At 46.6% G+C, this 12,364-nt stretch overlaps 1 protein-coding gene across 1 annotated transcript; it reads left to right on the forward strand.

Moving 5' to 3' along the window:
* The first annotated feature begins 2,772 nt into the window (after window positions 1-2,772).
* LOC140403746 (ferritin, middle subunit-like) lies at window positions 2,773-5,250 on the forward strand. The gene is made up of 4 exons (XM_072491908.1): window positions 2,773-2,931; window positions 3,652-3,798; window positions 4,063-4,188; window positions 5,014-5,250. The coding sequence occupies exons 1-4, from the start codon at window positions 2,830-2,832 to the stop codon at window positions 5,167-5,169; spliced, it is 531 nt and encodes a 176-aa protein (XP_072348009.1). The 5' UTR covers window positions 2,773-2,829; the 3' UTR covers window positions 5,170-5,250.
* Window positions 5,251-12,364: the final 7,114 nt, after the last annotated feature.

A 12,364-nucleotide genomic window follows, 5' to 3' on the forward strand; every position in this document is an offset into this window, starting at 1 on the left:
CCACATGCTATTTACATCCTAGAACATTTGGATGATAAACCTAGCACTGGTCCACCATTGGGAAGTGTGCCGTGTCCAAACATTTGTTTTGAAAAAGAAAATGGGGGGTAGAGTCACATACTGTGACCAATTATAAGGGTTTAATTGGCCCCAAGAAGCACAGACACACTAACACACCAGATATTAAACCGAAGTATTTACACACACTACGCTTGTCTTACAGAACTCCAGAAGCTCCAAGTCCGGAGAAAACCAGCGAACACAGGAAAAGGAAAGAAAGAAGACAGCCATGAGGACTCCTTTCTTCGTGCTCAACATGTTTGTGATGGACTTTTGGTTGCGCGGGAACGCGGACCCCATCACTCCAAACCCCTTTACTGTTAACACTTCACGGCCCAGTAGTACCGAGGGCCCAGTCACCAACCACGCTGCATTATCCTGGTGTGCCAAGTCCATAACTTGGTACTCCTTATCGTACATCATTGAGGCACTGTTGGCATTGGCTATACTCAGTTGTGCAGTACAGACCATGCGCCTCCGCAAGTGGAAAAGGAGAGCGTACCGCGCTCGAACCCCTGTCTAACGGATCTGATCCCCGATATTCGGCTATGACCAGACCCCAGACCCCCGTGACATATGAATAATAAAACATGCACTGGCGGTTCTTCCTGTAAATAAAAAGAAAATGTATGGAAATGTATGATCCTGAGCTTGACTGCCAAGCCAGGAAAAAATATATTAAATGTTGTGATTGTTATTGTATGTTTAGAGAGATAAGATTATATAATGAAGAATTGTTTAGGTAAAATTAGAGGTTCCCAGTTTATTTTTTTACAGATACATGCCCCTGTCTGACATAACGCCCTCAAGAATTGTTTAGGTAAATTTTTGTGCATAGCTAGGGTCAGAGTAGTGGCCATGTAGGAGGTGCCCCCCCCCCCCCCCCCCCCCCCCGGGTCAGGGAACGAAGAGGACAAAATTTATGTGATCCTTCACGCTTCGCGTTAGGATCACAAGGCGGGTGTGTAGCCACGTAAAATGGCTGCGTTCCGATTAATCTGGCCAAAACCCAGTTTAAAACGGCTAACCCGAAAGACTGCTGGGAAAAGCAGCTAACAAGACACAAGCAGGCAGCTGCAGACAGTATTGCATATTCGGCCCTGGGGAAGTTAGCCCAGATCGATACTCAGGGCTATCAACAGCCCATCAACCCAGGTATTTGCAGTTACATTCAGGACTGTTTGCAGCCCATCTATCCAGACATCTGCAGTTAAATCGGCTATCCCCGGGAACAATTGCAACATATTAGCAATTGAATACCGGGCCAGACCTGTCGGCGCCTGCAGTGGCCGAAACAAAGACAGGTGAACGACCACCTCCCGATCGAGGAATCGCCTCACCATTGGACACATCAACCCCAGGGATTGGGGACAAATCCAATCACTTGGGACTCAGGGTCAAGGGCCGCCCCGGGAGGCGGGAAGCCCCTGGACCCTATAAAAGTGAGGGGCCACGTTCAGATCTCTCTCTCTCCTCTTCGCCTGCTCGAGACCTTCGCAAGAACAGCAACCGGCAACAGTAAGTTTGAATCCAGCGATCGCTATCCGGTAGGGACACGTAGCCACCGACCTGTAGCAGCCTTTTGAATCCCGCAGGCCAGATCTGATTGGACAAGCCATTCATTTCCCTGACCTGGTGGGCTCTTCCTAAGTTAAGTATTGGCCAGTAGTGATAGGTTTATTATATAGAAAGTAGTATTAGGGTATTAATATTGCTTGTTGTATATAATAAATGACCGTTGTTTCAATCCTTACTAAGCGGTGTGCTGTATTATTAATCATAACCTGAACTTGAACCACGGTATCATAAAGATACCTGGCGACTCATGAGCAAAGGTGACGTAATCAGAGCCAATAGACTAAGGCTAAAAAGAGCAACAGTTTCAGTTTGTCTTATTTAACACCATCCACTGTGGGGTAGGAAGAGGCTTGGGTGGAGGGTGATTCTTGGCCTCGGCCCAGTGCCCATTTTGTTTTTCTTTGCTGTCCTTTTTATGTAAACAATTCTGGAAAATACCTCGACCAGAACATTCTTGAGCGCGGATGGTTGTTGTTGTAACACTTAATCACCAACTGGAGATATCACAATGGCAGCCACACAATATGCATCCAGTAAGTGAAAATTAGACACTGAGGCCTGAGGCCTACCATGTATCTGGAGATTTAAGCACTGGATTTCAAACTGGATGCCCTGTGACCAGCATGGGTCCACAGTGTCATCATCCCTCAATCTACCATCAGATCCCAAGGTTGGATGCCCCACGGCACTTTGCTTTGTACACCAAAATGTTTTCTGCGAACAATGTTCTAATTTCCAATGGGATTCCCAACACTTAGGGGGGAAACTCCCATTAACGTACATCGAACATGTCCTAATACCTCAACTCAAAGGTCAAAATGAGCTTTTCCGAGTGTTGGAATTTTCAGATGGAGACTGAGGTCAAAGATCAATCAGTATTTCTATCTTGGTTGAGTTTCATTCACATGAGCTTCTCTTTGAACATTCCGATTGGTTCCTGGGTCCCAAATCATCTCCTGTGCTGATTGGAATCCACATTGGAGAAGGCAGCTGATTGATTGGTCAACAAGAGTGTTTGGCCATCGTTGATGATGTAATTTCCTGCTCAATTAAATCACTTTGCTGCCTGGAGTATAAATCCAAGTTATTTGGCTGTGAGGATTTAGTTACAGTTAGTGTTGATCTTGAAGTTGTGATAGGACGTTTGTGTTTTGGTGGCTGTCAGGTCAAAGAATAATCCCCAGCCATAAAATGGATTCCCAAGTTTGTCAAAACTATCACCAGGATTGTGAAGCAGCTGTCAACAAGCAGATTAACGTGGAGCTCACTGCCTCCTACCTTTATCTTTCTTTGGTGAGTTTTCTCTTTATGGAATTTAAAATAAAGTCTATTATGTTTAAATAAATTCTTTCCCTGTTTCAACCTAACTTGACTTAGTACCTGTTTTGTTGCTACTATAACTAAATGTCCACCTAACCTACTTATACGTAGTAATGTTACTGCAAGGGTGGGGCTGTGTACTGTTGCCCAATCTCCACTGGTATATGAAATACTTGCCAGTGTGATACACGAGAGAGCAAAATGTGTTCTTAATGAATAAGAGTTTGAATATTAAATCTCTGACTGGGATTTGCTGCTGACCCCTGTCAACTCAATGGAATTATTGACTATTTCAGATGGGAGTTGAGTCAACAGCAATGTGGGAATGGAGTCACCTGTAGGCCGCACTGGATATAGGCAGCAACTTTCATTCATGAACCAGTTAGGTTTTCTATAATTGGACAGTTTTTCATCGTCACTTTTATCTGACACGAGCTTTACTTCCAGATGTTCACAGACTGCCTGAGAATTGAACATGTGTTCTCTAGGTGACTTTTCTCGTCCTCAAAATTGTACTTGCAAATATTCTCATTGAATGGTCCCAATTCTGTTCAATATACCTGAGGGCAGAGAGAAGTAACTTCATATTGAAGAGTGTGTTTGATTTAGAGAGCTGGAAGAGGATTTGTACTTTGAGGACCAGAGTTGGGCTGAGTGGTGTGGTTAAATGAAATTTGGTATCTTCTCTTCCAGATGTCCTTCTTTGACCGGGACGATGTCGCTCTCAGCAATTTCTCCCAGTTCTTCAAACATCATTCCCAGGAGAAGCAGCAACACGCGGAGAAGCTAATGAAATTCCAGAATCAACGTGGAGGCCGCATCCTCCTACAGGATGTGAAGGTTGGAGTGGGGAAGGGAGGAATGACTGCTTGATGATGTGGCTTCAATCACATTGATGGAATTTTCAACTCTTGATTGGAGCATGTGTTTCTTTAATCAGTTTCTGATCTCTAAACAATTAGCTCCATATACCGGACAGGACAATGTCTTGGTCTCACTGTGTGGGGCTGAAATGTACCCCGTGTACAAGGAGCTTTTGAATTGTGTCCTGTAGTGCTGCAATAACATGTTCTGAAATGACGGACCTGTTTTTCTCCATTGTAGAAACCAGAGCGGGATGAGTGGGGCAACAGTCTGCAGGCAATGCAGGTTGCCCTGGATCTGGAGAAGAATGTGAACCAGAGTTTGCTGGATCTTCACCAACTCGCCACCACCCAGACTGACCCTCATGTAAGCTTCACTTCATCGTAATTCTGATCACTAATAGACCTTGTATTGTTTCATTGCCTTTGACAAGATCAACCAATGTTATCAATTGGGGACCCAACTTGGCCTGAAACCCTGCATTCTGTGTAGCTGTGGCCTAGATGTGAAGTGACAACACTGCTAAAATCATTCCTGTCCTGTTTGCAAAACATTCATGACCTGCCGTATCTTGAGCATACTTCAAAATAAGGGGGAACAAGCTCTCTGCATCTATCATGTCAAACCCCCTGAATCCTTGGGTCTCAATGTCACTTAATCTTCAAAATTTCAATGAGTACAGACTCAACACCGCCTGAAGAAAATTCCTCCATGCCCATGTTCAACACCTTCATTCAACCCTGTGAACCTCCCCTGGACTGCCTCCATTGCCAGTATATCTTTACTTGGATAACGGGACTGAGTATTCTGCCTTGTATAGTTTTAGCAGGATTTTCCACTCCATTCCCTTTGCAAGAAAGTCAACATTCCATTTGTCTTCCCAATTATCTGTTGAACTTGCATGCTAGCTGGTGATTTTTTCTTTCTTGTTCATTAGGACTCCCAAATATCTCTGCTGCAATTTTCTGTAGTCTTTCTCCATTTAAATACTCTGCTCCCTTGCCCTTCCTTCCTTCTGCCCACTTTTTGCCCACTCTCATAACCTGCCTAAACCCTGTTGTAGACTGTCATCTTCACCACTGCCTTCCCACCTAATTCTGAAGGCAATCTCCCTCAGAACAATGGGTGTGAAGAGAATTGGTTGCGGAGGAACTGATCTTCCTGTTTTTGACTCTCTCCTTTCTCCTCCAGCTGTGTGACTTTCTGGAGACTCACTATTTGGACGAGCAGGTCAAGACCATCAAGCGACTTGGCGACTACATCACCAACCTGAAGCGGCTGGGAGCTCCTGAGACTGGGATGGGAGAGTACCTGTTTGACAAGCTCTCTCTAGAGGACAGCAGTTAGTGTCACATCCAGGATTTGAGAAAGGACTTGCAGCAAAGAATTGTTACCCTACAATTAAATTAATAAAAAATCTTTCACTGATCTTGTCTATTGCCCATCATTCAATACTTGTCTCTTTAATGTGACATCTTCAGTGCTTGAAAGTTGTCAGTTACATTGCTGACTTAATAGTGATTAGACTGTGGCTCATCCTCCTTCCTTCAGCTCTGGTTTGTCCAGGCCTCTACTTGTGTGGTAACCTCTCCTGATCTAGCTGATGATGACCCAGAGCTGAAGTCACCCACAACAAAGTTGGTTTTCATTAAGGGGTAATTTAGTGTAGCCACTCCACCTACCCTGTACATCTTTGGGTTGTGGGTGCGGAACCGACGCAGACACTGGGAGAATGTGCAAACTCCACGCGGACAGTGACCTGGGGCTGGGATTAAACCTGGATTCTTGGCGCTGTCTACACCAATCAGAGTTTTGAGGTAGCAGCAGGGAGGGTGGTGCAAAGGTTTGGTGGAGATATCGGTGTATTCACACCAAAATAAAAACACCTCCTAAAGGCACAGCTGATGCTCCATGGGGAGCAGATCTGTATGCAAAAAATATACTCTGCCTTTTCCCACTAAAAAAAGCAGAATAAGTTCATTCTTCGAATTACCATGTCAGATCCACCCTCCATTGGTTCCATTGCTTTTCCTCCTTGTGTTTGAAACATACAGCTCCACTGTTGGGCTTCAGGTCTAACATGGGCAAGGAAACCTCCTGTCACATCCAGCCGTGAATGGCGGTGGGCCATTGAACGGCTCACTGGAGGAGGAGGCTCCACAAATAACTCCATCCTCAATGATTGAGGTGCCCAGCATATCTGTGCAAAAGACAAGGCTGAAGCATTCGTAATAGTCTTCAGCTAAAAATGTCGAGTCGATGACCCATCCCAATTTCCTCTGGAGGTCCCCAACATCACAGGTATCAGTCTTCAGCAATTAGATCGCTCTACGTGATATCAAGAAATACTGCAAAGACTATGGGCCCTGACAATATTCCAGCAAAAGTACTGATATTTATGCTCCAAAACTTGCCTCCCCCCCCCCTTGCCAAGCTGTTCCAGTATAGCTAAAACACTGGCATCCACCCAGCAATGTGGAAAATTGCCCGGGTGTGTCCTGTACACAAAAAGCAGGACAAATCCAACTGGACTATTACAGTCCTATCAGTCTGCTCTCAATCATCAGTAAAGTGATGAAAGGAGTTATCAACAGAGCTATCAAGCGGCACTTACTCAGCAAAAACCTACGCACTGATGCTCAGTTTAGGTTCTGCCATGGGTCACTGAGCTCCTGACCTCATTACAACCTTGCTTCAAACATGGATCAAGAGCTGAACTCCAGAGGTGAGAGTGACTGCCCTTGACATCAAGGCAGCATTTGACCGAGAATGGCATTAAAGAGCCCGAGCTAAACTGGAGTCAATGAGAATCAGGGGGGAAACTCTCCTCTGGTTGGAGTCATACTTGGCACAAAGGATGATGGTTGTGGTGGTTGGAGATCAATCATCTCAGACCCGGAACATTACTGCAGGAGTTCCTTTAGTCTCCGAAACCCAGCCAATTTCAACTGCTTCATCAATGATCTTCCTTCCAACATCAGGTCAGAGGTGGGGATGTTTGCTGATGATTGCACAATGGTTAGCACATTTGCAATCATTTCCAACTCCTCAGACCCTGAGGCAGTCCATGTACAACTACAGCAAGACCTGGACAATATCCAGGCTTGGGCTGACAAGTGGCAAGTAACATTCCTGCCACACAAGTGCCAGGCAATGACCATCTCCAAAAGAGATAATCAAACCATCGCTCCTTGACAATCAGTGGCACATCCCCCACAATTCCCCATTGTCAACATCCTGGGGGTTTCCATTGACCAGAAACTGAACTGGACCAGCCATATAAATACTGTGGCTACAACAGCAGGTCAGAGGCTAGAAATCCTATTATATAGAAAGTAGTATTAGGGTATTAATATTGCTTGTTGTATATAATAAATGACCGTTGTTTTAATCCTTACTATGCGGTGTGCTGTATTATTAATCATAACCTGAACTTGAACCACGTGGCGGTATCATAAAGATACCTGGCGACTCGTGAGCAAAGGTGACGTAATCAGAGCCAATAGACTCAGGCTAAAAAGAGCAACATAATTGGCGACCCAGATGGGACCCGACTTAGAAGTGGAAAACCACTCCGGGAGAACCCCAACATTTTGAATTAGAATCCAATCGGAAACAAAATAAAAACCCACAAGTGTTCAAGCGGTTCTGGTTAATAATTCACAATTCGGAAGTGTGTATATGCATGCGTAACTAACAGGGTTATAAGGCAAAACTGATAGATTTTTGTTGCGTCAAAACTATCGGCAGTTGGTATTTCGGAAATTAGCGCAAGCCGTACCCGCATCTACCACACCACCTTAGCCCCCTGTTCCAAATTCGAACGTAACGAGCAGATAAAGGAGAGCCATGCAGACAATGCAAGCGTTGCAGCGCCTCATGAACCCCGAAGATTTTGCTGTCGCACCAGTCAGCAGCGTAGGAGCGGGACAGTGTCCCGTTTGGAAATCCGCAAATTTCTGCAGGGCAAAGGATGGCCCATGTGGAAGGATTTCTGCAATAACGACGACTCAGGTCCTGGAAGTCTCGGGCATACTTGGTGGGAGAACCTGAGTGAGATCCACAAAAAGAGTTTAGCAAAAGCGCGCAAGCCGATGGCAATTGTGTCCTGTCTGGCACAATTGCGAGGCACAGAGGAGGTCGTCAGGACGCTCCGCAAGGAAATAGAAGGCATACATCGGACGTGTAAAATCGATGTATGCGAAGTTGAGAAAGAGAACCTGTAGTTAAAAGGGAAATTAGCAGCAAAGGACGAAGAGGTGGCTGACGCCAAACGGGGTCACCAATCTTGTCTGGTGCACTTGAGTAGTTTCCAGTCACAATGTGAAAAGGCTTATCAGGATCTGCAGCGTGCAGTCCTGATACTCCAGAAACAATGCAGTGATCTCAAGGCAGCCTTGAGAGCGCTCCACGCCACAACCACGGAACAAAGGCAGAGTACTTTAGACCATGCAAAGTGCCGAAAGCAGGTTGCAGACTTGAAAGCACTGCTTTCTGTCCAAAAGGGATTTCAAGAAACCTTTGGGGAAAGTTTAGACCAGGAAGACGGCCCTGATTGGGAAGAATTGCAAGAGACAGCGCAAAGATATGTTCAGGGAGCATGTGCGCAGGGAAAACCCCAAAGGAGGAAAGCACCCCCACCCCCCACACAACAGATAATACAGGCTCCCATGAACCCTGTAACAACCCACCGCACCGCCACAGCAGACGAGGCGGTGGTCTTATATTCCATCCCCCTCACAGTGACCCAATTACAGGACGCGTGTGCCAAAATCACACCGTTCCTCCCTGCTTCAGACCCACACCATTTCTTTGCCACCGTCAAACACCAGGCGACCATGTACGGCCTGGATGAGAAAGAGCAGGTAAAGCTCACAGTCCTCAGCTTAGACCCATCGGTCGCAGCAACCCTTCCCGACCCACAGAATGTAGGAGGAGGCACCCTTGCAGAAATGCATACCGCGATCCTGGATGCGATCGGGTACAACTGGGGCGACCCCGTAGACGGTCTGAATAAATACAGACAGAAAAAGTCTGAACATCCCACAGCGTTCGCAGGACGCTTGTGGGTTCATTTTGAAGCCGTTTTCGGCAACGTAGACCATGCCCATTTGTCCCCAGACAATATGGCCAAGTGGACCCGCACCCTTATCTCCCATTCCACGGAAGCAGGACAGAATGCCTGTAGCAATTATGACCCCTCGGAGGAGGCTCCTAATGAGAAGTGGGTGGTCAAGAGATTGTCCCGCGTTTGGGAACAAGCGGCTCACGGTAAATCAGCCACTAGAACACCCGAGGAAAACCAAGCCGCCGCAGACGTGCAGGCAGTAAGAACCACTCTCCACAACCCCGCCTTGGTAAACAAGGGAAAGAACAGCCCCCCAGCCAAACCGCAAGAGTGCTACAATTGCGGACACTTGGGACATTTTGCTAGAGAATGCAATGGCCCTAAGAAACCACAGAGTGCCCAACCGACAGGCACTCTCGATAAGAAAAAGGCAGAGCCCGTAGCGACCGAGAACGGAGGTGTCCACATGATGATTTAAAGGAGACACTTGGTGAAAAGTGTTGTCCTTTCTGATGGAGCCTGCAGAATGTTTTACGTTGTCTGTCTGTTTGTTAAATGTTGTTCGTCCTACAGGAGAATGTTCTCACCGCCCCACACCCATTCACCTGAACTTTTTAGCTCTTTTCCAATTGGACAAGCCAGACGCTTGTTCAGCGGTACCAACTTGTCCACAGATACCTGGTCACCAGACCAGACGCCCATTCAGAGGAACTAGCTTTTCAGCTGATACGTGGTCACCAGACCAGACGCCCGATCGTAGCTACTTTTCTGATTTGATGGTAGAATCAGAACAGTAACCCCACCATGATGACTACATTTTTGTCCGTTCTTTGGTCGCTCAGGCAGTGGAGAAACGGCGTGAGACCCGCCCTGCCTGGTGACCCGCCCGTTGGTCTAAAACGCTCGGGTAGGGAAGATACGGTATTGGTAGCCGTCCTACCTGGGGACTCCACCCAAATCGTACCCGTTGCGGCCCACACGCACCTCATTCGAACTTTTCTTTCAAGAACAGTTTTATTTTATTTAGGCAACCTTTGGGTTGCTGCCACATGCTATTTACATCCTAGAGCATTTGGATGATAAACCTAGCACTGGTCCACCATTGGGAAGTGTGCCGTGTCCAAACATTTGTTTTGAAAAAGAAAATGGGGGGTAGAGTCACATACTGTGACCAATTATAAGGGTTTAATTGGCCCCAAGAAGGACAGACACACTAACACACCAGATATTAAACCGAAGTATTTACACACACTACGCTTGTCTTACAGAACTCCAGAAGCTCCAAGTCCGGAGAAAACCAGCGAACACAGGAAAAGGAAAGAAAGAAGACAGCCATGAGGGCTCCTTTCTTCGTGCTCAACATGTTTGTGATGGACTTTTGGTTGCGCGGGAACGCGGACCCCATCACTCCAAACCCCTTTACTGTTAACACTTCACGGCCCAGTAGTACCGAGGGCCCAGTCACCAACCACGCTGCATTATCCTGGTGTGCCAAGTCCATAACTTGGTACTCCTTATCGTACATCATTGAGGCACTGTTGGCATTGGCTATACTCAGTTGTGCAGTACAGACCATGCGCCTCCGCAAGTGGAAAAGGAGAGCGTACCGCGCTCGAACCCCTGTCTAACGGATCTGATCCCTGATATTCGGCTATGACCAGACCCCAGACCCCCGTGACATATGAATAATAAAACATGCACTGGCGGTTCTTCCTGTAAATAAAAAGAAAATGTATGGAAATGTATGATCCTGAGCTTGACTGCCAAGCCAGGAAAAAATATAACAAATGTTGTGATTGTTATTGTATGTTTAGAGAGATAAGATTATATAATGAAGAATTGTTGAGGTAAAATTAGAGGTTCCCAGTTTATTTTTTTACAGATACATGCCCCTGCCTGACATAACGCCCTCAAGAATTGTTTAGGTAAATTTTTGTGCATAGCTAGGGTCAGAGTAGTGGCCATGTAGGAGGTGCCCCCCCCCCCCCCCCCCCCGGGTCAGGGAACGAAGAGGACAACATTTATGTGATCCTTCACGCTTCGCGTTAGGATCACAAGGCGGGTGTGTAGCCACGTAAAATGGCTGCGTTCCGATTAATCTGGCCAAAACCCAGTTTAAAACGGCTAACCCGAAAGACTGCTGGGAAAAGCAGCTAACAAGACACAAGCAGGCAGCTGCAGACAGTATTGCATATTCGGCCCTGGGGAAGTTAGCCCAGATCGATACTCAGGGCTATCAACAGCCCATCAACCCAGGTATTTGCAGTTACATTCAGGACTGTTTGCAGCCCATCTATCCAGACATCTGCAGTTTAATCGGCTATCCCCGGGAACAATTGCAACATATTAGCAATTGAATACCGGGCCAGACCTGTCGGCGCCTGCAGTGGCCGAAACAAAGACAGGTGAACGACCACCCCCCGATCGAGGAATCGCCTCACCATTGGACACATCAACCCCAGGGATTGGGGACAAATCCAATCACTTGGGACTCAGGGTCAAGGGCCGCCCCGGGAGGCGGGAAGCCCCTGGGCCCGAGAAAAGTGAGGGGCCACGTTCAGATCTCTCTCTCTCTCCTCTTCACCTGCTCGAGACCTTCGCAAGAACAGCAACCGGCAACAGTAAGTTTGAATCCAGCGATCGCTATCCGGTAGAGACACGTAGCCACCGACCTGTAGCAGCCTTTTGAATCCCGCGGGCCAGATCTGATTGGACAAGCCATTCGTTTCCCTGACCTGGTGGGCTCTTCCTAAGTTAAGTACTGGCCAGTAGTGATAGGTTTATTATATAGAAAGTAGTATTAGGGTATTAATATTGCTTGTTGTATATAATAAATGACCGTTGTTTCAATCCTTACTAAGCGGTGTGCTGTATTATTAATCATAACCTGAACTTGAACCACGGTATCATAAAGATACCTGGCGACTCATGAGCAAAGGTGACGTAATCAGAGCCAATAGACTAAGGCTAAAAAGAGCAACAGTTTCAGTTTGTCTTATTTAACACCATCCACTGTGGGGTAGGAAGAGGCTTGGGTGGAGGGTGATTCTTGGCCTCGGCCCAGTGCCCATTTTGTTTTTCTTTGCTGTCCTTTTTATGTAAACAATTCTGGAAAATACCTCGACCAGAACATTCTTGAGCGCGGATGGTTGTTGTTGTAACACTTAATCACCAACTGGAGATATCACAATGGCAGCCACACAATATGCATCCAGTAAGTGAAAATTAGACACTGAGGCCTGAGGCCTACCATGTATCTGGAGATTTAAGCACTGGATTTCAAACTGGATGCCCTGTGACCAGCATGGGTCCACAGTGTCATCATCCCTCAATCTACCATCAGATCCCAAGGTTGGATGCCCCACGGCACTTTGCTTTGTACACCAAAATGTTTTCTACAAACAATGTTCTAATTTCCAATGGGATTCCCAACACTTAGGGGGGAAACTCCCATGAACGTACATCGAACATGTC

The sequence above is a fragment of the Scyliorhinus torazame genome, chromosome 29 (assembly GCF_047496885.1).
Source record: "Scyliorhinus torazame isolate Kashiwa2021f chromosome 29, sScyTor2.1, whole genome shotgun sequence".
Taxonomy (NCBI): domain Eukaryota; kingdom Metazoa; phylum Chordata; class Chondrichthyes; order Carcharhiniformes; family Scyliorhinidae; genus Scyliorhinus; species Scyliorhinus torazame.